Source organism: Rissa tridactyla, chromosome 1 (assembly GCF_028500815.1).
Source record: "Rissa tridactyla isolate bRisTri1 chromosome 1, bRisTri1.patW.cur.20221130, whole genome shotgun sequence".
Lineage (NCBI taxonomy): Eukaryota > Metazoa > Chordata > Aves > Charadriiformes > Laridae > Rissa > Rissa tridactyla.
The window spans coordinates 162,182,059-162,209,276 of NC_071466.1; the positions used below are offsets into that span (position 1 = coordinate 162,182,059).

At 43.4% G+C, this 27,218-nt stretch overlaps 1 protein-coding gene across 1 annotated transcript; it reads left to right on the forward strand.

Annotated features, from left to right (window-relative positions):
- The first annotated feature begins 7,630 nt into the window (after window positions 1–7,630).
- LOC128912649 (cytokine receptor common subunit beta-like) lies at window positions 7,631–25,514 on the forward strand. Its single transcript, XM_054208981.1, is given in 16 exon segments — window positions 7,631–7,822; window positions 8,345–8,530; window positions 10,698–10,827; window positions 12,577–12,743; window positions 13,322–13,470; window positions 13,948–14,119; window positions 14,205–14,337; window positions 14,433–14,593; window positions 16,988–17,133; window positions 17,232–17,394; window positions 18,222–18,312; window positions 18,602–18,671; window positions 21,141–21,238; window positions 22,875–23,734; window positions 23,737–23,827; window positions 23,829–25,514. Coding segments are annotated over 15 exon segments (2,628 nt in total). The 5' UTR covers window positions 7,631–7,822; window positions 8,345–8,442; the 3' UTR covers window positions 23,938–25,514.
- Window positions 25,515–27,218: the final 1,704 nt, after the last annotated feature.

The following is a 27,218-nucleotide window of genomic DNA, read 5'->3' on the forward strand; positions in this document are numbered from 1 at the left end:
AATCATTGCAATCCTTTCCTTACTGTATGCTCAAACATCAAAGATTTTGCCTGTGTTTTAACAGCAGGCACTTTTCTCTTCATTGCTCTGAAGTAATCAGTCTATTATTCCCTTATCATAATCTTCCTCAACCAGAAATATATTACCTGAATTTGCATGAGATTAGGGTAGTAAGTATATTGTGACCTCAATAGTTCTAATTAAGATCCATGATGAACTACTCTGTTGTTCTGTTTTTGCTAGCCTGGGGGTTGTCTTTTATGTAAGGAAGAAAAATGAGGCTGAATGATTTGCTAGAGAAGGAAGCCTGTGGTGGAAAGCCCTCCAAGACCTCAAGGAACAATAGCTGGAAAATTTATGAGAACCCTGTATCTCTGCAGGGTAATGGAAAACAATCCCAACCCATCCTGCCAGACCCTGTGTATTTTCTTGTTCATACAGCCAAACACATTTGTACACACCATCTTGTTCCCATACAACTCCAATGAATGACCTCTGCCTCTTCTCCTCACTCCCCACATGCTCCCTCTGCTCTTCCTGATGAAATTTCCAGGAAAAGAAACACTGTGTCTCATGTTCTATATGTGGGGAATAAGTAGCGGAATTACTTCATGCTTGTTTTGTCCCATTTTAAGTCCTTCCAAGTGGCTGCCAGGATTCCGTATGCTCCAACCCAACAACTCCTCATATTACATGATGGATGTTTCACCGTGGCACTAGGTGGGTGGACCCAGACTCATCTGCAGACTTTCTCAACATGAGCCAGCTTTAGCTCAAAAGCTTTGTAGATTCATTGTGTCCTTTCAAGTTTGTTGGTAGAGGAGCATATGGTCCTCGTTGTTGAAGGCTGGTTTGTTTGTCTAGAAAAGTAGATGTAAAGCTATCTGAAACAATTGGGTGGCTTTTCCTATTCTCTTTTTAAAAATTTTGCAGCTCCTTGTTCACAGCATGCACATACACCACAAACTTTTGAGATGAATGCTTCTGCATCTGCTGTAGCCTTGCAGTGTACTTCTAACCTGTTTGTCCTTCTGCTGCATTCAGAGGTACATATGATGTTGACACAAGTTTTTGAGTTTCTTTCATTCACTACAGATTCATAATGGATTCATGATGCTGTTTCAGCATCTAAAGACACCCTTTTCTTCCCTTCTACTTGCAGCAGAGACTGTTATATAGGAACATAAGACTAACACATTGGGTCTGAGCAGTCATTCCATCTTGCCCAGTATTCTGCCTCTGCCAATATTTGCAGTGGATGCTTAAAGCCAGGGTGTAGTATACATGGAAAAGTACACAGTAAATAATTAAATCCTTAACTGATATATTTACCTGGTATCTGGCCCAGAGCCTTCCTGAGTTGGAGGTTACATCTAAACTGTTGTAGATAATATGTACTTAACAGCTTTGCCTTTTAGAGATTCAACTAATTCCTTTCTAAAACCACTTTATTTTTGGCTTCATAATGTCTGATAGTAAAGCATTTATCATTTTTTAATATAAATAAAAACATTAAAAAAAAAAACTGCCCACATTTTCCTGGACTCATTTTGTGCCAGTTGCATGGTAAGTTGTTCCTTTGTTCTTGTTCTAGGAGAATTGATAAACCGTCGTTCCTTATTCACCATCTCCTGTTTGAGATGCTACAAACTTCTGTCAAATCATCTCTTGGTTGTTTCTTTTCTCAAGCTGAAGAATTCCATAGTAATTAGTCTCTCTTCCTATAGATCCCATATTTCTGATAACACTTCTGTACTTTTTCTGCTTCTACAAAGTATTCTACAGTATTCCTTCAGAGATGAGAAGACAAGAACTGAATATGGGATTCAAGAAACATGTCATTTAGTCTGCATTAATTGACTATTTGTCTCCTTTCACAGGTTCTTTGATCTTGTATAGTTAAAATTATTTTTTTGTCACATGAATTTCTATGTATTTATTAAGACTGAATTGATTAATTGACTGAGAGCAGCCCTGCAGAGAAAGACTTGGGGATAACAGTGGATGAAAAATTAGATATGAGCCAGCAATGTGAGCTTTCAGCCCCGAAAGCCAACTGTATCCTGGGCTGCATCAAAAGAAACGTGGCCAGCATGTCCAGGGAGCTCATTCTCCCTCTCTATTCCACTCTGGTGAGACCCCACCTGGAGTACTGCCTCCAGCTCTGGGGTCCCCCAGTACAAGAAAGACATGGACCTGTTGGAGCGGGTCCAGAGGAAGGCCACAAAGATGATCAGAAGGCTGGAGCACCTCTCCTGTGAAGACGGCTGAGAGAGTTGGGGTTGTTCAGTCTGGAGAAGAGAAGGCTCTGGTGAGACCTTATAGCAATATATAAGCCTCTCAATAAGGGGGTTTATAAGAAAAATGGAGAAAAACTTTTTACCAAGGCCTGAAGTAACAGGACAAGGGGCAATGGTTTTAAACTGAAAGAGGATAGATTTACATTGGATATAAGGAAGAAATTTTTTATAGTGAGGCTGGTGAGACATGGAAACTGGTTGCCCAGAAAAGCTGTGGATGCCCCATCATTGGAAGTGTTCGAAGTCAGGTTGGAGAGGGCTTTGAGCAACCTGGTCTAGTGAAAGGTGTCCCTGACTGTGGCGGGGGATTTGGACCCTTCCAACCCAAACCATTCTATGAATCTATGGTTCTAAGATTCTAATTTTATAGCCCCTTTATACCTAATAACTTAGTGTTCTCTCCATCAGTTAGACTGGAGTACTCTGGATAAAATTTTGTCTTTCTCAGTCACCCAGATCTCTCCGGTGAGGTCTCTCATTACTCAGTCTTCCAGATAATTTCTAATTGTGTTGAAGATTATAAATACCTGGGAGAACTCACTTAAAGCTTTCCTCCAATATGAAAACTAACCATTAATTTAATTTGGTTTCTGTCTTTAACTGCCTTTAATCTACATGAGAACCTTCCTTTTATCTCTTAGTTTCTTGGAACCTTGTTTTTGAGGGACTTCATCGTGCTTTTTAGACATCTAGGTATATTACACTAATTGGATAACCCTGTATTTGTTTGTTTTCTGGAGTTCTTCCAAGAACTCTACTAGTTTTATGAGTTTTTAGTTACTAGTTTTTACTCTCTACTAAAGCTATGTTAATTCTTTCCCACAACATTTCTTTCTACTATTTCTATTTTTTGTTATAGTTTGTATCACCTATCCTGTACTAAAGCTAGTCTGATTGGTCAGTAGTTCCCTGGATTCTTCTTTGAGTACTCCTCAGAAACTTGTGCTTGGTACTTATTTTTCTCTGATATTGAGGCCTGTTAAAGCCTTTTATTATTTACTGCGATTACTTGTTCAGCAATTGAATTTTTAAGTTCCTTTACAGATTTTATTACAAGAAAACAATTGAGTAAGAACGTAGGTTATGCAAGGCTTGTAAAGAAAGGAATTATGTTTTATTAAACTGAAAGATTTAACTGGAAAAGTTCATTATAAGTTATCATTTTTTGCTATATGTCTTGCCTCATTTACTTTTTCAGAACATTAAGGCTACAATAACCCTACCTTTATAGCATGGGTAGACTTAGAAAAGGCCCGAGTTCACTTTTGAATTTTTAAATTATTCTTTTAACAGACCCTTTGGAACTGCAAACATTTGAACTTTTTAACAGCTTTTTAGGCTTATTTTTGCCAGTCTTGTTATTGTTATGTATGCCCTTAAAACACATTATTGTAGTAAACTTGTGTCTTTGTTGTTTCAACTTGTACTAAGTCTTGTGTATTATTCAGGACTAAATCAGTTTGTTTCTTTTCTTGTGAGTGCTTTCACAAATAGCTCCAAGAAGCAATCATTTATAGTGCCTAGAGATCCACTAGAATCTGCGACTAGGTCCATACTAGCAAATATAATAGACCAAGGTCTATTTCTGGCTGCAAGACCAATTGACAAGGAGCAGTCATGGAAGATTTGTGTATCCAATCTCTTTCCTCAACAGTAGAAGGTGGCCCCTTCCGCACTTCATATTGAAAACCGTCCCTGGCTTGCTCGTTGACATAGCCAAAAGCCATGTCAAAGCGTTCGCTAATAGTTGAAGAGAGTCTATGATCTCATTCCAGAGCTCAGACCTTTGTCTTGTTCTGGTTTAGTGTACCAGTGCAGAAATGGCCTCATCACAGTTCACTGTGATGTCTTCCTAGTCTAGTATGATTGGACTGTACAGTTGTTACTGCTTGTCTGCCTTTCAGGACCTCTGGTCATCTCCAGCATTTCACTCACCTCCTTTTGGTCAGGTGATGGATAGCATAGCACTAACAGCATACCCTTCCTTTTAGTGTGGAATGAAATTCTGCAGCCATTGACATTCTGTAGTACAACACAACTGTTGACACGTACTCTATTTGACTCTATACTTTCTTTAGCGTTAACAGGTAAATGCAAACTACTCTTCTTGTACAAATGTATATTTATGTATTAGTGTTCCACTGAATATCTACTTTTCATCAAACTTCCATAATGCCTATTACATTTGCTGTTTTTTTTTAAAAAGGTATTTGCCAATGGTTCTGCCATTAAAACCATATTTTAAAAGGGAAGTATTTGTATAGACATATTTGGGCATTTGTCTTGATTTTGTTGCATAGTTTTATATGCTCTGCTTACCGGGGTTATTGTTTTTCTTGGTTTTTGTTTTTTTTTTCCCTTAGCTTCTATTCTGTTCTAACATTTTTTCTAAGTCATAGGCTTTCTGTGATTTCAGACCACACAGATATATCAATCTGAACAATTTACTTTCCACACCTGGCATGATTTCCTTGGTTTTCATTTTAAAATTGCCTCACAGCATTTTTAATCTTAAATGTCAGCAGCACTGATTCTGTTTTGATTAGGTGGAACCCATTTTATATAAACTTAATCTGCTTCAAAAATGTACCAGATACCAATAAATATAACCCCCTTTTCCCTACGCAGTTTAATCAATCATGCACTGAGCCTCTGTTATCTGACACAGTGTATAAAGACAGGGCCATTGAAGAATGCAACTATGTAGGACCGCATTTTTAGCCTCCTGGTTTAAGCTTTGCTTTCAAGACCTCTCGCCTGCTGTTTCTTTGTTGGTGGTGTGCATAAGGGCCATAACCATTGGGTCTTTCTTAGCACTTACTAAAAGAATTCTAGATTCCTCTAGATTCCATCTTTTCAACTGCACGCATCTTTTCTAGTAAAATGTTTGTCCATGTTTTTATTTACTTGGTCATGATCTTAATTTTATTAGAAGTGAAGGAGGTGTTCTTTTCCTGATCCTGAAGGGAGCCCATCCTACTTAAGACACCTATCAGCCTTTGCTGCACATGCTACCTATTGAATAACTCATGGCACAGTGTTGGCTGGCACTCATGTCACCCAGGACCACTTTTTGGGAGGTGACCTCCTCCTGGAGGTGAAGATCAGATCCAGCAGATGAAGTCCACTCAGACCACCCAGGGATACCTGTCTACTGTGATATCAATCAGTGACATCACATGTCAGACAGAACTTCCACTGAGCGCAAGAGATGTTATAAATGCCTATACAGATATGACAAGACCCACACAGTGTCTAAAGGATGATTTGGCTTCATCCTCATGTCCTGTCATCCTCACGTCAAGCTGAAAGGCCTGACTTGTTCATTCATTCAGTCAAGTTATAATCTCACTTTGGGATAAAAGATTTCAACTGATTTACAAATGGCCTTTTGGCGTCTTGTCAATTCATGTTTTCGTGTTTTCTGAAAGCATTAATTAAAGTCTTTCTGGTCAAAGAGCCCATCCCAGTAGTCCTGAAGAAATTACCACTGAATTTGTGGCAATCTGCTCGCTGCTTTTTATATATATCCATGAAAGTGGCTTTCACCATGGCTCAGCAAACAGAGCAGGAGAAATCCAGGAATTTAGACTCATCCTTTCTATCTGGTCTTTTTACCAGAAGAGTTTTTTGACCCTCTACCTTAAGTTGCTGCTAAAAGTGGTTACTGGATTTCACTTTAGGTAGGGAATTAACATGCTAGTTAACTGCCTTTGTGAGGCCTTTAGAAAGAAAGGCATTGCTTCACAGCCTGATTATCACGATGAAGTTGCCTCTCAGCTTTCTGATGCCAAAGCTCATCAGGCCTTTGTAACATATGTATGTTTTGGCATGGTGATTTCTGTGCAAACTAATAAGGTCACTGATGGTTTCAGACTCTGCTGTGAGAGTGAATTTGCTGGTCAGTTTGGTGAATTTGCTATTACTGATCCGGTCACATGCCATGCAAGCCCAAGTTCCTGTAGCAGCTTTGCCGAAGAGCCGTTCCTCAGTTCCATCCAAGGGAACTTCAATCTCACATTCACCAAGCATTGCTCTGTTGCAGAGGCACTCCATCTGACAGGTACATCCTTCGTGTCTGGGGATGACAAAACCTAATTGGAGTAAATTAAGTGAGAGAAGTAACAGAGTATTGCTTGGAATCACACACAGTGTGAGTGTGCTTAACAAACATGACAAGAACAAAAAGCAATTACTGATGAATGGCTGGAGTTTCAAGAGACATCGTGTATGGGTATTCACTACCGATCCTCATTTTTCTTCACTGAGATCTCTGCATAGAAGTGGGATAATTCTTCTGTCAGTTAGGAAGAAACTGAAGGGATAAACTTACAGCTCTTTTTTATCTGTGCCCTCTGGGGCCCACGAAGACAAAGTGTCCGTTCTCAAGCTCATGACTATACACTGTGTGAAACGTTCACTTTTACAGCATAACCTGAAAATTATTGCCAAGTAGCTTTCCCTTCTTCTTCCTCTCTTTGGCTTACTCTGCTTTTCTTTTAGCACTTGAAAAATTTTTCTAATGCACTTCCAGCTGCCACTCATTCATAAGAAATTGTGTATGCTGCAGATGATATAATCCAAAGTTGCCTGAATTCTGCTACTTTCAACTGATAAAGGTAGCGCCCAAAACTATAGTAGTGTCTTCACAGAGACTGTAGTCTAGGCTAGAGAAAGCCTCAAGAAACCTCACCACCTCTCGCTTCTTTTTTTCCACTCCCATTCCTTTTTTTTTCGAAGATTAAAAAGCAGTTCTAAATATATGTTAAATTACACTGTCTCCATTTGAGTGTATTTATTTTCCTCGCTTCTACCGATGCAGAGTGATATTATCACTTAAATTAAAGTATGTGATCAGAGCATGGCTTGAATTTTAATCCCTTAACAGTGTGGGTTTGGTTTAAGCGGAATCCACACTTCTAGTGCTACTATTTGGATGGACAGAGTTTTATACAGGTCAGGCTTAGCAATAGCAATGTGTCTTTAAGACAACATTCACAATGTAAGCTAATGTTTTATTTAATGACTCTTTATGTCAGTGAATTTTCCTTTCAGAAAACATTGCACACAAGGGGAATGATGATTTAAAGGACAGGTTTTGAGTGCAGATCAGCAGAAAAGAGAACAAGCAGCAGAGTTCAGTCTCTGTTAAGAGATCACTACTTGATATTTGAGGAAAAAATTAGTCACAGTTCTCGGAAACGGTTTAAGCAAAATAGAACAGTGAAAAGTACTCCCTTCCCTCTTCCTATTAATTGTATGACAGCTGATCAGGAACCTAGTTGCTGTAAACTATGCTATAAACAGGAAGGTCGGAGTGAAGAAATCAAACCTGCCTCTGGTGCCGAAGACTACAACAGCACAACTGAAAGGGAAATAGAGCAGAGGCTCGTTTGAAGGGGTCGGGCTGCGGGTGTCCCACTGGCAGCTGCGTTTGCACCAACTCCATGTGAATGACAAATGAGAAAGTCAAATAACCACTTGCTGTGAAGCACCTGCCTTGAAGACCACGCAGCATTCAGGTAAGGCAAATGTGTTGTTACTGTGGAGAAGGAATTGGCAAGGAGCCTTCTCTCCTTAAACAAACGAGGACTTAAAAGATCTGTGAATCAGGTCTTAAAGCAAAGAAATAGGAGGACTGGATCTCTCAATTCACCAAAACCACATTTTTGTGAGGAGCAGGAGTGGTAAGAGAGGCAAGGAAGTGTTTCTTTTTGGAGAAGTTCATGATTCAATGGAACAGCAGGGTGTACTTTGTGTGGATCAGGTGGGTGAATCAACACCGATAATTAATTCCTTCTCATAACTTAGGGGTTATTTCTTACTCTCAAGGTGAAGGAAGGAGGTGGAAAATCCTGTCATTAGTTCCAAACAGCAACCTTTGTCTTTGTCCTGTGGTGAAGAGGCAGAAAGTTTTCCCCTTAATAAATTATCTTCATATGAAACTACTCTGAGAGATCACATCAGTGTTGATGGAAGAGATGGTTTGGGACCAACAGAAGGCCCAAGGCTTTCCCAGCTAACCACATGAGTTTTGCTTTCAGCTACAACTGCTGACAAAGAAGGAAGAATCGTGGCTATTGAGCATGCATTTGAGGAAGAACAGCCAGTGATGCAGGGAGCTGTTGCCTGACATAAGATCATGCTTGTGTGCAAAGGTGTAAAGATGAGAGAGCTCATCAGTTTTCTTCTGGCTCCATGCTTGGTTTTGGGGATTAGAACTATTCGAGGTGAGTTTCAGACTCCCTGCCTCTATTTTTATCTCCTTTCTTTTCTATTATTTTTCCTTTTCTTTTAGCCTTTTCTATATTCATCTTTGTGACAGCAAGACATCCTGTTAGTGTACATAAATGTAGTTACCAGGGCTATACCAAACACTCCAGATGTATGTCAATGGGAGAGTTGTGAATGGTATTTAGGCAAGACCCCAAACGTCATGGAACAGAAAATGTTCAGAGTCTTTTAGCATATTTACTTAAATGGACTAGTCATGAAGTTTCACATCTGAGTAGGCTTGACTACAAGCTGTGACTTTGCCTGTCCCATTGTTAGATACTGTTTTGGTTTATACCAAATGAAAGCTTTTTTTTCCCCATCCTGCCTTTTTTCCCCCTCAATAATAGGTGTCTCTTTGTTGTGTATTGACTTGTCCTGCCTCCAAGTGATACCCTCCTTTTCTTCAGAGTTAGAGCGAGGGCTGGCTGCTTCCTGAGAGATGGAGCTGAGAGCCAGTTACTAACACAGCTGGTAGACCAGGGGCACAGCACCTGTGCAAGCGAGGAACTTAGTCATTACTCATAAATGTCGGAGGGTCTGAAGTATTGAATAAAAGGTGTTGAAATAAAAGGTATTGAAAAATGTACCCATTGTATACCTGTCTTTCCAGACACAGACACATATCTCTGGTACTTGGGAAGATTATGCTCCCTTGCCTAACGGGATTTGCAGGACGGAATGCCATGGACTCTGTGGTGTCTCAAGCAATAACCCTACAATGACTGAAACAATCTTGTCTTTGCAGCATATTTCACTTTTTGGACGTGAAAGTGACTTGGCTTGGGCACAGGTGTTTTTTGCAAGATTAGGCATCAGCTGCAATAGGGCTGCCATAAATGGCAAAATCATTCCTCGCCATCTCTTGGCTGCTATTTCTGAAAAACAGAGCTCTCAACAAAGCTGACCCCGGGTAGTCCCCATCATAGCAGAGACAACTCCATCATCTGTTCTTGGAGTTTGAATTCTCAGGGAAGGGCACACTCATTTTCCCAGGTTAAGAGTGACCTTTCCTCAGCACAAAGCTCCTCCCTGCACAGAACTTTTTCACAAAAGAAAAAGGAAAAGCAGGTTCTCTGCAAAGCCACCTATGAGGTATGATTATTTACTGATAGAGGGACACAGATTTTTCAGCCACTAGATTTTTTTAAAATATGTTTTCCTTGTCAGGAAGCTTTCTCCTTTCTGTGACTCAAATGTTATTGTAGCTAACCAGGTGATTCTCCCCCTCTACTCCACTCTGGTGAGACCCCACCTGCAGTACTGCATCCAGCTCTGGAGCCCTCAGCACAGGAAAGACGTGGAGCTGTTGGAGCGGGTCCAGAGGAGAGCCACAAAAATGATCAGAGGGATCAGACCTCTCCTATGAGGACAGGCTGAGAGAGTTGGGGTTATTCAGCCTGGAGAAGAGAAGGCTCTGGGGAGACCTTATTGTGGCCTTTCAGCACTTAAACGGGCCTACGGGAAAGATGGGGACAAACTTTTTAGCAGGGCCTGTTGTGATAGGACAAGAAGTAATGGTTTTAAACTAGAAGACGGTAGACTTAGACTAGATATTAGGAAGAAATTTTTTACAATAAAGGTGGTGAAAAACTATAACAGGTTTCCCAAAGAGGTGGTAAATGCCTCATCCCTGGAAACATTCAAGGTCAGGTTGGTCGGGGCTCTGAGCAACCTGATCTAATTGAAGATGTCCCTGCTTGTTGTGTGTGTGGGGTTGGACTAGATGACCTTTAAAGGTCCTTCCAACCCAAATTATTCTATGATTCTATATTCCCAGTAGATCTCATCACTCAGCTCCTCACTTCTCTATCTCTGCTTCTCCAGCACAGTAGCAGAGCTTGTGTTCATTTTACCATTAGATATCAGGAAGAAATTCTTTACTGTGAGGGTGGTGAGGCACTGGAACAGGTTTCCCAGGGAAGCTGTGAGTGCTCCATCCCTGGAAGTGTTCAAGGCCAGGCTGGATGGGGCTTTGAGCAACCTGGTCTAGTGGAAGATGTCCCTGCCCATGGCAGGGGCATTAGAACTAGATGATCTTTAAGGTCTCTTTCAACTCTAACCATTCTATGATTTTCCACTACCTTTAGCCTCATCCATCTTCTGATTGTTTCCTCTTTTCAGAGAGCATCCCAGTGCAGACTCTACAGTGTTATAACGACTATATATCCCTCACAACTTGCACATGGATGGAGTGTTCAGAGGCTCATGAGTTCCTGAATGTGACTCTCAACTTTAGCATCACATATGAAAAGTAAGTGTCTGGCTGGTGTTCTATGAAGGGTCTAAAGGGGCTTGGCTGCTGAACATAAGAGATGGAGCTGGGCAAGACAGTGGGCTGGGCTTGCAGCCAGCATGGTATCCAGCTTGCAGACACCAGTGTTATGTCCAGGCTAGGGAGGAAGCTGTATTTGTACAGGATGAGGAACAACAGGAACCAGAGCAATCTAATCAAGTTGTTTTCATTATCTTTTCAATCACTCTCCCCTGATTTTGCTGTGAGACACCACACACAAAATATGGCAGGACATATTAATTATTGCACCTGAATGGAGAAGGATGTGTTACACTAGATGCAGTGGTGATAATAACTAATCAGAATGGCTAAGAAGTCTTCTTCCTTATGCCAGTAAGAGTATGGCTATGTTGAAACAAATTCTGCAAAACAAACTGTGAGAAAAACAGAAGTTGTACATGTTTGTTTGACTCATTGGGTTTCCTTTCAGAGATACTAGGCTAAGTCTTGCGCTATCTTTTTGCTACTTCTGCTTCCTTTCAAGAAGAAAACAGAACAGTCAAACTGGAGAGTATGAGAGAGAGGAAGCGACAGAGACGAAGGAAGAGACAGGGGACAGAGAAAAAGAATAATAGTAAAAGCAGGAGATGGAGAGGTAAACAGCAGAGAGATTGGAAGGTGGGAAGAAAACATGAGAAATAAGAATAGGAAGAAGTTACCTTGGTTCTGTTTTTGAGAGCTGTAGGATTCATTCATGAGTTGACCTGACAGCTGTTGAAGTCAATGGAGAAGCTGCCCCTTACAGTCCCTTGAGTATTGAATCACATTCCAAATGTCAGTAGTTTGCTGTGGATTGAAGTCTACAAACCACAGAACTGTTCCTGTGGCACAAAGCACTCCACAGGTCTGCGTGGAAATAAAGTTTTTATATTGGAGGTCTGCAGTCCCATAGTCCTCACTAAAATTCTGTCCCAACTGCTAGTGGCATTTCTTTGGCTTACCTTCTTTAGTGTAACTCTAGTGTGAGCATGGCATAATATACACATGTACACATATATACTGCCGACGCTACTGTTATGGAAGCAACAAGCTTTGCTTGCTAAGGGAAAGGCAAGGTGAGCAGGAGCTGAGGGGGGTGACAGCAAGGCTTTGACCTCATTGACAGAGGCATAATCCCACGGTAACAACAAAAGCAGAACAGTGAGAGTGACCAGGGTCAGCTGTCAGTCCAGATCCCTAAGGCAGTCCCTATCCAGTAGCCAGGGTTAAGGTCAAGCTAGGAAGCCAATTCCTAGGATTACAATCAAGAACGTGTATCACCAGATACAGATATGGCTGTGTCATAGCTCAGGCAAGGACCAAAGGCAAGGGACTGAAATTAAAAGCAGCTTCTGAGTGAAGGTGGGGAGGCCTTCAGTTGGGCTGATTCCATCTCAGACAGCTTGAACATGGGTAGCCAAAGCCTTTGTGGGGGGAGGTGTGGAAGAGCTTGTGTTCAGGGCCCAGATACCTACCAACCCGAGACTGCTACTGTGAGTGCATCTTTCTTTGAGGAAAGGAAGAGAGAATAAAGCAGATATGCTTGATATTAGAGAATTTGTTCATGTCACTTAATGAACTACAGGACTATGCCAACATAATGCAGTAATAAACATTGAATTAGAAACAGGATAAAATGGTATCTAGGGAAGGTTTCAGAAACCACATTTTGGGCCATCTAGCAGCATCCCATTCAGATAGCCATGGTTTTTTTTTCTGTGTAACCAGGAACAAAGAAATGACCTGCACGTCCTACACAGGTGAAAACCACGCTGACTGCCAGAACTTCACAATGCACTGGGTGTGTCACATCCATGGATATGATCAAAAAAACTACAACTTCAAATTTGACCTGACACTGCAGGCAGAGCTAAATGTTTACTTGTTTCAGAATGGTAAAGATGAACCACTAAGTCTTGTCTCTATTTTTGACTATTTAAAAGTTTTTCAGATCAATGTATTGAATATCTAATCCTAAAAAGATACTTAGGTCAGCCCTTAACCTGAAATGTAAGCAAGAGTGAATTTAAATGGCTATAAGGCCATACTACCACCTTCAAATTCAGTGCACTCAGGATAGACAAAAATGAGTCTATCTTCAATGACTACAATGGAAAAAATGGGGGTAGACCTGCCAGTCTTGATTGGGACTGGGGGAAGACATCAGAAAAGCCTTCTGTTTCAGCACCATGCTCTACATGAGTTACAGCATACATTTTCACAAAGTTGCTATAAAGCTGCACAACAGCACTGCTCTTCCTACTTTCCTCTTCTGTTCATGAATATCCTTCCTGGGTCTTGTAGAGTTTGCACTGTGTGGTGAAAAACAATCATGGATTATTTGTAGCAATCCAGGGAAATTATTAAATATCCAGATACTGTCACTCTGAGAACATCAGACAGGCATTTTCTTCCCCTCTTCGTGTCCCTGTCCTCACTATTTCATCTCATGGGTTGTACCTTCACCTTCCAGTTCAGACCCTCCCACCTCAAAACCTCTCGGTCAGCTCGATGACATCAGGAGACTTCTTGCTGACCTGGAAAGCAGCTGACGGAAGCCAAGGGCTGGGCAATGCCCTGGAGTACGAAGTCACTTACAAGCGGGAGTGGGAGTCCTGGGAGGTAAGAGCAGAGGAGCCGGGCTCTCCTGGTTTGGGCTGCACCCTCTTGGGCAGTCGAGAGCCTGTGGTGACCATTGTGTAAATGAGTGGCCTTTCCGTTCTCAGGCACTATGAGGAGAGTCAACAGATGTTGTTTCAGGTCAGGCGGAAGGGGCTCTCTCTTTCTGTTTGCAAGTGACTTGTCCAGTGAAATACCATTTGTTCTGAATTGAATGCAAATATCTGTTCTTCACTGGAAAAAGCACTGCGCTTGGTTTTGAGTGGGAATTGATTTTGCCCTGAATGCCTCCCAAATGGAATTAAATCACGTTCCAGCAGGAGCCTGTGGGTTCATGTGGGAAAGTGGCAAAATATATTTGAAGCTGCTTCCCCTGCCAGGAGGATGCACATTTTTTTTTTTTTTTAAATTTTAAGCATACTTATCACCAAGTTCCCAGTTTTCTCCCTCCCCTCTCTCCTTCCTTTCCCCCAACAACAGAAAGCTGCCTCCCTCTTGCTCTCCAACACCACAAGTTGCCGTCTCCACCACAAGGACCTTGTGCCGGGGAGCAGCTACGTTGCCCGTGTGCGAGCCAGACCCGGGCAGGCCAGTGGCTTCTCTGGGCAGTACAGCGAGTGGAGCATGGAGGTGTCATGGGAGACCCCTGAAGGTACCGTGGGACGGAGTGGGGTGGAAGCACTGGCTGAGAAGCCAGGCCTTTCCTGTCACAGACCTTGCTCTCCTCTTCTCTGAAGGTGGCCTTCAGCCCAGGAACCTTCGCTGCCTCTTCGATGGTGCAGATCGTCTGACGTGCAGCTGGGAAGTGACGAAAGTGATCACCACCTCTGTCCTCTTTGGCTTGTTCTTCAGGGCCACTCCAGCATCAGCGTACGTGCTCTGCCTATGGCAGCATGCCCGCGCCTCTCCCATGGAATTTCTCCCATTTTCCCTGATCTCAGCTCAACCTCTTTTTCTCCTTTCAGAGAAGAGGAGTGCTCTCCTGTGCGTGAGAAGGCTTTGCCCCATGTCCCATATGTGATTCAGAGCTGTGAGATCCCTGTTAACAACTCCAGCAGCCAGAGCCAGTACCATGTGTCTGTCCGGGCCAAGACGGAGGAGAAAATGATTAAAGCCCGTGAGAACAGTGAGTTGCTGGTTGTTTCTTGGAGAAATGCCTGTCTGGGAAGTGGGGCTGAGGACAGCGGGGGTAAGGAAAAGTGTGTGGAAGGAAGAAAATACCAGGTACTCACTCCTTAAAAACACTTTAGAGATTTTTATTTAACCATGTACCAAAATAAAATGCATAGAGAGTCTATGATATGCAATGAGATATTGATTACAATCTGCACCAGGAAAGTCAGGTGCAAGTTGGGAATTTTCATCAGGATTTCCAGCTCATAACTGAAATATTTTCTGGTGATGAGGGAATAAGCTTTCCTTGAACAGAACACAGTTTGGTTTTGTTTGATTGTTTGTGATATTCAGATAATTTCACTTATTTAGTTTATTACACGGTCTCATACGAAAGTTGTCAAAGTGAAGTTAGCAAAACCTGTAATAGTAGTCCAGAACAGGAACATGATAAACCAGTTATTCTTTTGGAGGAGTCATAGCATGGGAAGGTCTACTAATTCTGATAATTTTTGAAGTTCTGCAATTTTTAATAAAGCAGAGAAAGCTGCCCTATCCAAAAGAAGCTGAGGTGAGCACTCTTGCAGTGCTCTGCAAGTGTGCCGGCTACACATACCTATAGTGCAATAAGAATAGAAATTTGAAACAGAAAACACTGTGCACTTAAGTCCACATAAGTGCCCTTGAAGGTGAGCATGGTCTGTAAGTAACTTACCAAGAATATCCAAAAGAACTGGAAAAAACCCTTGAGCATTAGTGGAGTTTAGAAGCATGTATAGATTATATAGTCGTTAATGAAAGAATTACCCTAACACCACACTTCAGCAAATTTTTAGAAGAAACAAAGGTGTATCAAAAGATGAATAAATCCGTTTGAAAACTCCAGATCTTGGAAGATAGATTTTGTTTAAACTGGTAACAACTGGTGTTGAAGGGACTGGTTAATGTCTTCACTACTCATGGCTAACAAGTTCTTGAGCAAATCACACCCACACTGCAAAGACCATATTTACTGCCAGGCTGAAAAGTCTCTCAAAAACCCTTTTTCCCCATGGCATAGGACTCTAGTATCCACCAGTCTTATCTCTCATGTGTTTCACTTAGTTTAATGTTTCTACTGCTTCCTATGGAAAAAGGCACCCTAATTGTCTCCTCATAGCAGCTTTTATCTCCTTGGGAGAGCATGTTTTTGATCCATCCATTGATGATCCTGTGCCTATACTTCTCTTTGAAAGACCATGATAGCAAAGTATGACCAAGAACTTCTCTAGGAATAGAGACAGCAACTGCACATACTGACATGGCTTTTGTAAAAAAAATTTACAATATGAAGACTAGACGAAGCTGACAAGTAACTATCACAGGAAAAAAAAACCCCACACTTAAGAGCTGTCCAGTGTGTCTTTCCTTCCAGGTGTAAGATCTCTGACAGCACAGGTTCTCGGCGTCTCAGAAAATCCAAGGAAGTCAGCAGCCTTACAGTAGTCAGACTGAAATGATTTGGGGTATAGCTGCAATCTGCGTAGGGAGATGGTGATACATTAAAGAAATCCTCAGGGTGCAACAGATTATATGCAGCTTTTACAGAGCTTTGCTTCGAATCATAGACTTGTAAACTCATCCATAGAACAGAGGACATTTAGTTCAGACTCCTGCTCAGAGCAGATCATTGAGGTTGGGTTGCTCAGAGTATTATCATGTAAGTTTTGAATGTTTCCAGGGACAGAGATTTCACCCCCTATCTGGGTTGCTGTCCCAGTGTTTGGCCAATTTCATGGCAATTTCTGCGCACCACCAGCCCCACCCCGTCCATTACCTTGACTTGCAACTTGTATCCATTGTCTCCTGTCCTTTCACTAAGTACCTCTGAGAGGAGTCTGGGTCCATCTTCTCTACAACTTCCTATTAGTTAGTTGAAAATAACAATTAGATACTTCTTAGTCTTTTCTTTTTCAGGCTAAACAAGCCCAGTTCCCTCTGCCTCCCAGCATCCACCATGTGGTCCAGCCCCCTCTGAACATCCCGGTGCCCCCCGCCCCCCAGACTGCCCGGGTTCATCAATGTTTTTTTTGTCCTTGTTAGTACATTTTTAAATGTATCTGAAATTGTTTTAATACTTCAATTATGATGCATGGTGGTTAGATTTGGCTGAGGAAGACAGTTATGAAAAGCAGTAGCTTTCTCAAGAACTCAGCGGAGCTGGCTGTTACACTTGATTAGCAAGATAACTTCAGGGAAAAGATGCTCTTGTGAAGTGCTAGTTGAAGCACACTTCTCTTGCATCTTTTACATTTTAGGTATTATTGAACAACCTAGTGCAGGAAAGCTAAAAAAGATGCATAAGAAGGAAAGGAGTACTCAGGAACATAGTTGTGTTGATGCCTCTTCTCAAAATTGCGTGTTCCAGTCCAGGTGCCACCCCCTAAAAATGTAACAGTGACAATGACAGAGGATCAAGAGTATAAGCTGAGATGGACAAAGCATACATTCGATAAATATTTTATAAAACAGACATATCAAGCTCTATACTGGAAAACCAGCCAAATGCCAAAGGTAGGTGATGTAATGCATGGGACTGTGGGTGTCCTGTGAGCAGTATGGGTGGGAAAGTTATTTCTTCTCTTTCATGGTTTCTTCTTTTTATTCCTCAGTTTTCCATAGACATTACAAATGATGAGCCTTACTACTTCCTGCAGAACCTGGAGCCATCCACATCTTATACCATAAAAATGCGTGCAAGGGTGAATATCCCAAATTATCCCAAGGGGCCTTGGAGTGAATGGAGCAAGGAGTTCACCTGGGAAACTAAGAGTGGTATATTTCAGTTTGGATTCTCTCCTAGGCTGTAAGGGCGTGACCGGAAAAGTAGTCTGTTTCTTAGGAAAAGAATCCTTTCAGGTGAGAATGTGGCAGGTAGACTCAAGCCAAGTTTCCTCCCAGAGTCTTCCCGTTGGCTGGGTCTGCCCTCTGTTCTCAAAACTGTGGGAACATGGAGAGAAAACCTTCACGAAGTCAGCGTCAAGATCAGGGCCTGGAAATGTGTGAGCAAGCTGAGGATAGAGGAGTTTTCACATAGTGGCTTAAAACCAAAAAAGTTCTATCATTTTTGAAAATATCTGATAATATTTTTGGCTTCAAGATTTATCAGAAATTTGTGGTGACTCACTTGATTTTAATGTTCCTGGCTGTGTATGTACGCACACACACACACACACACACACACACAATCTGCGTATCTCAAGCCTGAAGTATACTGAAACTTAAATGCTGTGAGGATTAAATGGGGTCAATGTGAAATCAGATAAATTTGTGGATCGGGTCAGAGGTAGGAGTGTTTATGGACATATTCAGAAACTATAGGAGGCTGAGCTCTATTGGAGTGGAAAGCTGTCAATGGAAAGTAAAAAAGAATCAGGAAAGGAAATGATGAACCATTTTGGCAGCAATCTGTTACAGGCCACACTTGGTCACACCCACTTTGGAAGGTATCCCAACAGTTTGAAGGCCTCATGATCCTGTCCCGTGACACGATACCTACGCTTCCCCGATCTGCTTGCATGAAGAGAAACCAGAGAGAAAAACCTGTTACGGGAAGCAGCCAATGTGCAGGTGGATACCTTTTGCTCTTTTCTGTGTTTCAGTTCTGCCACCAGTGGTTCTCCCAGCGATGCTCCCAGCTCTCATCATCATCTTCCTAATAGCTGCTTATTGCAGCTATAGGTATTTCCTCAGGTAGGTCTGTGTTGTGACTAGGAGATATGGCAGCGTGTTGGCCATGTGGGCGGCATAAAGGCTGAGGCACTCCTTGTCCCCCATGAGAGAGAGGTCTATGTGGAGATGAGCCTTGGTGTGCGATGGGCAGCCTTGTGCGTGTCTGTGCAAGGGGGAGAGTTGGATGGTGACGTGCCGTGGCCTTGGTGGTGCCTCGCCGTTCGTGGCAGTGCAGTGTGTGAGGTGCAGTCTGTTTTGGTTGCAGTCACGGTGAGAAGCAAATCTTGAAAACTCTGTGTTGTTGTTGCAGGAAGAAGCAAATGTGGGAGGAAAAGATTCCAAACCCCAGCAAGAGTCTCCTGATTCAGAGCTACCAGGGGGTAAGAGAGAATTGTACCTTGAAGGGTGCTCCTGGAGAAGTACAACATGGAGTTATTCCAGGGTGAAAAGAAAGAAGGGAGGGGTGTGTTGGGATGTCTGGTTGAGGGAGAGCTGCCAACTCAGGGTCTGGACTGTCACTGGGCAGACTGCTGACCTGTCTAGGAGGATTATGAAGCCTGTCTTAGCCTCATGAAACCCTTCACTACAGACTTTGGTCTTCTGTCTATTTTCCTACCTTTGTGTCCAGGGTCTCAGAGTTGAAAAAGAAAACCAACTCTCCCCTCTGATGCATCTGGTCAGTTTTGCCATCTCTTGCCTCCAAAGTGCCTCCCAGACTCCTCATACATGTAATCTGTTGTCCCTAGAGAGACTTGACCTTTCTCTGTTCCTGGCCAGGATGTTGCCTGAGTGCCACCTTCAGTAGTCTTTGCATGATTACCTCCCTGTATACTCCTCTGCAGTCACTGGAGGTTGACTTCATAGTGTGAGAGCTACACTTCCTTCTACATGCTATCCTTCCTGGACATAGACATTTTCCTCCGTATAAGAAAGGAGAGGGCAAAGAAAAGGAAATGTATAATTTGCACAGTCATATCTTTGGAGGCATTTTAAAAAGTAAGTGGCTTCTTTTTTCTTCCATCTCTCTCCCTCACCCATTTCCTGATTTAATCTGCAAGGGCCATTGAAACCTTGTGATACATAGAAATTATATCCCAGTAGGTTGATATCACCAAAAGAGGGACTGCATGGAGCATACTTGGAGTTTTATGACAAGAGCGGCTAGGTTCCTTCCTGGCGCTGACTCTTGCGTGTTTCAGTTTCTCACTATCATAATTCCACAGCCTTATCTATCTGTGAGTCTTCCCTGGAACCATTGGATTTGTATTTGATCTCACATCTCTAATGTCTCTATCTCCTTAAGGCAACGCTGCTAATCTCCATTCTACAGACAGAGAGCTCATACTATTTTTGCCACTGTGTTTTATCTGCTACTTAAGCTAAATGACTTCCATCTCATCTCTGTCTCCCTGCAGTGCTAGCCAGTGATGCACGACGCCAGGGAAGAGTGGTCTTTACAAAGATTAACTTAACAGTTACTTCTTGAGTTGCAACATTTTTAGCTTTCCACCCCTGTTTTCCCTATCAGTCTCACCCTCTACCTTGCAAGTCCTTTTGTCTCATTTTATATTTACACTTTAAGTAGAATGCCCGGTCTTAGCATTGCCCTTAAGGGTGCTGCACATGGTGGGCTGTCATGGTCCTCAGCTAACTGTTCATCTGGCACTCAGTATTTCTGAGCCTCTTATTCAGTCAGCGAACAATGTCTCTCATATTTCCTCTCAATCAGCCAGTCATTGGTTGATATAGGGGAAATGTGAAACACCAGACTGCTTTACACGATGCACACCTGCATGTTTTGCAGGCTCTGATAAATCCCCCGTGCAGATCAGGCATTGTTCTGAAGTTCCTTCTGATTAATTTGGCTGTTGACAATCTTCATGAACTTCTTTTTCTGTCCACGCACAATAATCAACAAGGCCATTCACCACTCTAAAAAGCATCACAGTAGCTTTGTTGCCTATGTCATACCCAGCTCTCCATCCACAAGTGCTCTCTGTTCTTAGTCTTGTGGTTTTGAGAGTTTTCATCCTTGTAGCAAATTCCCTTATCCTAAACTTTGGAAATACTGTTTATCTGGTCAGTCAGCACAGAAGGACAGACATTTTAGCTCTACAAGTGGAATGTTGCCCGGAGTATCCTTGTATACTGCTGAATCAGGGTGGGCATCGCACAAAACAGCAGGTTTGAAGTTTATTGTGACGGGAACCTGCAGCTGCAGCAGCCCCTGACTCCTGTGCTGCATAAAGATAGGTCAGGGGTAGACAATGTGGAAGTGAAAGAATAGTCTTCTAGAGAACAGGACATACTTTGTACCCACAGCCATGGGATTGCTTCCACATTACCATCCACTGTAACTGGAAGATTGAAGGGAAATGGATCTCAGCTTGCTCTGACTAGAGAATGAAGGTTGAAATGTGAAGAGATCTGCAGACTGGAGCAAGGAAGAAGGAGGGAAAAGCTGATAGAAGATGTTAGAACAAATCGAAGTGGTATGGAGGTGCCAGGAACAGATTCAGACTGGCAGTTTTTTTAAACCTGTGTCAATCTATTAAAGATTGCCTGTAGCGATATTACTACTGTGTTTAGGTGGGGAAACAGCATGGCCCTAAAAATGAGAACAGCAAGGTTGTTGGGACAAAAGTTATTTAGAAAAGATTACTTCCAAAACATAGGCTGATATACTGGTAAAACTAATTATACAATGTGAATGCCTGGAAGCTTGTTCTTGCACTGTCTATCACAAAAGTGCCACTAGCGTTTTTGTGCCCATGGATCCTGGCTCTTTCTGGCCTCAACATGATCTCTCTTTTCTCAGAAGTGTAACAATCTTAATTTTCTCTCTTCAGGAAGCTGTCAGCCAACAGCCAGCCAGCCAGGTGGGCTTCAATGGGCAGAATGCTTCCGAGGAGGTGGAGCAGGTTAACTGCCTTCAAGTGCTGGATGGGTAAGTAAGCAGCCCACTCCTGACTCCTTTCTGGAAAGGTTCTTTACTAATCATGGTGTAAGAACAGGCTGTGCATGGATGTCACCCATTATGATAGGGAGGACAAAGAATTTTCCTAAGTTTGTGTACACCTTCCAAACATCTATGGAAATTGTAATGAATTGCTGCAGCTGCCAACCTTGCCTTCCTTGGCTGAAAGTTTGAGGATAGAAACCTGATCCCTTTCTTTCTCTGCATTTCCTTTGGAAATAGGTTTGAATAAAAGGCAATGACCTAATAGAATGGAAATCTTGTTGGTTAAATTCCTCCCAGACTGCCTGAACACAACCTCCCTCTCAGAAAATACACATACTCCCTTATCTCTTCATCCTCTGGAAATGACATACTTTTTGCTCCTTGAAGCAAAGTCTGACTTTGAAAGGGGGATGCGAACAAAGAAGAGCTGCGGTGGTCCCGGCCAGTGTGTGGCTGATCAGAAACAGCTCCAAATTGTCCATATAGCCTCAAATTTATGTCAGATCTTCAAAGACAGAGCAGGGAGATGACCATAGTGCTCTGTTCAGGAAAATACCCTGGGTTGCAGAGCGGTCGGGGAGGCTGACACAAATTAAATTGGCTCTTGGGTTTCATGATCATTATCTGTCTCTTAGGAGAGTCAGCTCTTTTTAATAAATATTTTTGTAAGTCATGTGAAGGGAAGATGGATTATGTTTGTTGGTTCTTTGTAATCTTTGTCTTCTCCCTTTATCTAGCTTCACATTCAGTGCTTGTAAGAGACAGGGGCCCTTCATTTTGAAGAAGTAACTGCAAAGTATCATGGAAAGCTCGAGCCCTGCATAAACGCTGATGCTAGCAGTCACATTGCCTGAGTCCATACTGCTAAATAAATCAGGGCCAAGATGTAGTATCAGGCACTGCCTTGTAACTGCTCATACTGCTTTGTTGTCAGCACTCTTCCTGCCATGATTTGGCCTGTGCCAACTAGTGCTCTCCAAGACAACATCCTGGAACAGTCTGGGAGATAGCAAAGGGTAGCAACCATTCCCAGGGGGCAACATGGACATGACCGTACCAGGTTAGGCTTTGTCCAGTGTCCTTCAACAGTATTCAAGCAGGCTTTGCACCCAGGCCATACAACACACAACTTTTTCACACTATCAATACAGCTGTAACCCACCCATCACATTATGTCATGCACTTTGATCCGAAAAAACAGACACAAAACCTTAGCTGTGCTTTAGACTGCAGAGACACTGTGGGACACCCAGAAGGCTGCCATGGCTATACAGTGTGGACACAGCCACTCTATGCCATTTTACCAGAGGGCCAAAGAATGGCCCCTGGCTCTGTTTTATTTACAGCAAAAACATAGCTTTTCTCAATAGCTGATTTGTGCTTGCACGTCTTGGCATTGAGACGAGTTGGAGTTGGCAATAACCAGTTGATCACTTGCTGTGTCACAGAAAAAGCTGAGGCTTGCATCTTCTGAGGAAGGTACAAGAGATGTTGCCAAAGGTTCCTTCTAGCTTCCTGGAAGACAGTGTACCCCCTTAGAGCATCGCCTGTTTTTATGCAGTTATCACCTTAGTAAACTGTCATTTAAGCAGCTAAGTCCTGTGTTTTTTCACCTGAACAGGATGACAAAAAGCAGTCCAGCAGAGTACCGTGGAGCTGAGGCAAAGACAGTGCAAGTTTCCCATGCTACACTGGCTCCACAAAACTCCTGTTGGACTTCTGAAGGGCCACATAAATGCTCAGTTTCATCATCCACACTTGTCTGCCCATTGAATCAGACTGCTGGTCCAACCTGCTTGTTTGCCAGGCTTCCAAGCAAGAGTGCTGTTCACGCAAGTACTGCTCCCAAGACTTGCTTTGCTTTCAATGGTCCATACTTGTATAGCCCAGTGATGTCCTCCCAGCCTGATGTGCATCAGACCCTGGAAGTGGACCCAGTGGGAGTCCGTGAGAAATCAGTTTCCCTTCAGTATGTGACCCTCCCAAAAGAAGACTGTCCCCAGGCTCCACAGAAGCAAGAACAGCCAGGAGCAGATCCTTCACAGCCCTTCCTGCCCCCAGATCAGAAGGAAATGATGCGTCACATAGACCATGAGCAAGAAGTCTCACTGGCCCCACCAGCCTCTGGGAAAGGCACGAATGTGAGAAGAGAAGAGCAGAAATCTCCAAAGGCTCTTAGCTGTATCACGTCTCCTCAGCAGCGCCCCTTGGAGTACATCACCACAGAGAGCCTGTCACTGCCATCAGCCAGCGACTCCACCCATCCGCCACTTGTCACCACTGGGGAGTTACCTTGTGACTCACAGGAGCCCCAGCCCTCCAGTGACCACTCTTGCCATGAGTTTTCTCCTGGGAAGACTGGTGTCATGGTTCCAGTATCAGGTCAAGCACCAACCTCATCTCCTGAATTGCACCAGGATACATTTGGAGACCCTTCAGGTCTCCATGGAAATTCAGAACACACAAAAATGTCCTTACAAATTTTTTGAAAGGAAGTGGTTTTTTTCCTGAAGAACCTGTGTTGAAGAACTACATAGTAATATTTAATCCTGGCAGCACCATAACCGTTTTCCTCTACCATGGGCAATTTCTATCCTATCCTCAACCTAAAACCCAGTAAGAAGGTGCAGATGAGTCAGAAATATCCCCAAATGTATTGGGTTTGTGTGGCAAGGTTTTGGTAGCCGGGAGCTACAGGGGTGGCTTCTGTGAGTAGATGCCAGAAACTTCCCCCCTGTCCGACAGAGGCAGTTCCAGCTAGCTGCAAGACAGACACACTGCTGGCCAAAGCTGAGCCAATCAACAACATTGGTAGCACCTCTGTGATAACGTATTTAAGAGAGGGTACAAACTGCTGCGCAACAGCAGCTGAGAGAGAGGAGTGCGAATATGAGAAACAACTCTGCAGACACCAAGGTCAGTGACAAAGCCCAGGGGGGAGGTGCTCCAGGCACCGGAGCAGAGATTCCCCTGCAGCCCATGCTGAAGACCATGGTGAAGCAGGTTGCCCCCTGAAGCCCATGGAGGTCCACCGTGGACCAGATATGCACCCTGCAGCCTGTGGAGGATCCCATACCAGAGCAGGTGGATGTGCCCCAAAGGAGGCTGTGACCCTGTGGGAAGCCCACACTGGAGCATGTTCCTGGCAGGACTTGTGGACCCATGAAGAGAGGGGCCCACGCTGGAGCAAGTCTTCTGGCAGGACCTGTGACCCCGCAGGGAACCCATGCTGGAGCAGTTGCTTCCTGAAGGAGTGCATCCCATGAAATGGACCCATCCTGGAGAAGTTTGTGAAGAACTGCAGCCCGTAGTAAGGATGCATGTTGGAGAAGTTCATGAAGAACTGCCTCCCATGGGTGGGAACCTATGCTGGAGCAGGAGAAGAGCATGAGAAGGAAGGAACATCAGAGACAATGCGTGATGAACTGACTGCAACCCCCATTCTCCATCCCCCAGCGCCACTCATGGGGAGGAGGTAGAGAAATTGGGAGTGAAGTAGAGACTGGGAAAAAGGGAGGCATGGGGGCAAGGTGTTTTTTCAAAATTTGGTTTTATTTCTCATTATCCTACTCTGAATTGATTGGCAATTGTGCTGCTTTTAGCTGGGACAGAGTTAATTTTCTTCATGGTAGCTAGTATGGGGATATGTTTTGGATTTGTGCTGAAAACAGCGTTGATAATGCAGGGATGTTTTACTTACTGCTGAGCAGCACTTACGCAGAGTCAAGGCTTTTTCTGCTCCTCACACCGCCCCACCTGCAAGTAGGCTGGGAGCTCACAAAAAGTTGGGAGGGGACACAGCCAGGACAGCTGACCCCAACTGATCAAAAGGATATTCTATGCCATGTGATGTCATGTTCAGCATATAAAGCTGGGGGAAGAAGGAAGGGAGGGACGTTAGGAGTGATGGCATTTGTCTTACCAAGTAATCATTATGTGTGATGGAGCCTTGCTTTCCTGGAGATGGCTGAACACCTGGCCACCAATGGGAACCAGTGAATGGATTCCTTGTTTTGCTTTGCTTGTGTGCGCAGCTTTTGCTTTACTTATTAAACTGTCTTCATCGCAACCCATGAGTTTTCTCACTTTTACTCTTCTGATTCTCATCCCTATCCCACTGGGGGGGAAGTGAGTGAGTGGTTGTGTGGTGCTTAGTTGCCAGGTGACATTAAACCACAACAGCAATAAATTAAATTAATTTCTCCAAGTCAAGTCTTTTTTTTGCCTGTGACAGTAATTGCTGAGTGATCTCCTTGTCCTTGTCTTGACCCATGAGTCTTTCATCACATTTTTCTCCCCCTGTCCAGTTGAGGGGAAGTGATAGTGTGGCTTGGTGGGCACCTGGCAGCCAGTCAAGGTCAACTCACCACACTGAGCAAATAAGTTATGGAAATCCATTAAAATTGTCAAATAGCTTGCACATGATGGTGGATCCATCAGTGGCAAGGAAGACAATGCACAGAATATTGAGGTCATTCAGATCTTCAGAATGCTGAAGAAAGTTGTTGTGGCAACGAAAGTAGCCAGCTTCGAGATTCAGAAAAGCCTGCTGGAGTAGTAGGGGTCTTAGATAACCAAGACAAAACCTTGAAAAATGATAATCCCGTCTTCTTTCCACAAATGCCACCTCTCTTCCTCAGCTTCTAGTCCAACATGCTGAAAGACCTCAAGCAACCCTTCCCCTCTCTTAGTTATATTAATGTATTTGGTAAAAGGGACAGGCCATAATTCCTATGTACCTGCATTTAGATAGGGTTGCTTTGCATTCCCCTGATAGGTGTGATTGGCAAGGGAAGAAGCCAGATTTAGCTAGGGCTCCTTTCTAAAAATAGGTAATCAATTTCAGTTCAAGCCTCTCAGGTTATAGGAAAAGAAAATGATTTTGCTTGGGCACATAATGAGCTTGGATAATCAGTTTTCCTGCTCGAGAGCAATGAATCCAAGGGTTTAAAAGAAAAGGAATTTTATTAAAAGGGATAAAGTGGCAACTCAGCATAAACACTGGTAGGCCTGTCTACTAAAATCAGCAATAGAACCTGAAAGGTTCTTGGTAATGTAGCCTACTCCACTGTTTTGGCCAGAGCTGAGAGAGTCTTGTCCATCTGCAAGGAGATGTTGCTCTTAAACCTCTCTTACTGTTTCCAAGTGCAGTGATCCCACCTCTGATACTGGGTGGCTGCTCTTGGCAGCTTCAGCTCAAAAAGCCTTGGTTTTGTCTGCAGTCCCTCATTGCCCCCTCAACATTTCAGATCAGAGAAATCAGAGAATACCGGGTTGGAAGGGACCTCACAGAACCCCGGCCAGCTGAATCTTCAACGTGTCCAATGTTGGGGAATCCACCACTTCCCCGCGGAGATTATTCCAATGGCTGATTGTTCTCATTGTGAAAAATTTTCCTCTTGTGTCCAATCGGAATCTTCCCAGGAGTAACTTGTACCCATTACCCCTCCTCTTTTCCATGCGACTCCTTGTAAAAAGGGAGTCTCCATCTTCTTTGTAGCCACGCTTTAAATACTGGAATGTGGTGATAAGGTCTACCCTAAGCCTCCTTTTCTAAAGGCTGAACAAACTCAATCCTCTCAGCCTTTCCTCATATGGCAGGCTTCCGGGTCCTTTGATCGTCTTTGTGGCCCTTCTCTGGACCCTCTCCAGCCTGTCCACATCTTTTTTTGTGTAGTGGGGATCAAAGCTGAAAACAGTATTGCAGGTGTGGCCTGACAAGCGCTGAGTAGAGTGGGACAATGACTTCTTTATCTCTGCTGGTGATGCCCTTGTTGATGCAACCCAGCATCCTGTTGTCTTTCTTGGCCGCAGCAACCCACTGTTCACTCATATTGAGCTTGTTGTCCACCGGGACCCCCAGATCCCTTTCCACGGAGCTGCTCCCCAAGCCGGTAGATCCCAGCCTGTGCTGCACTCCTGGGTTATGTTTTCCCAGGTGCAAGACCTTACACTTGTCCTTGTT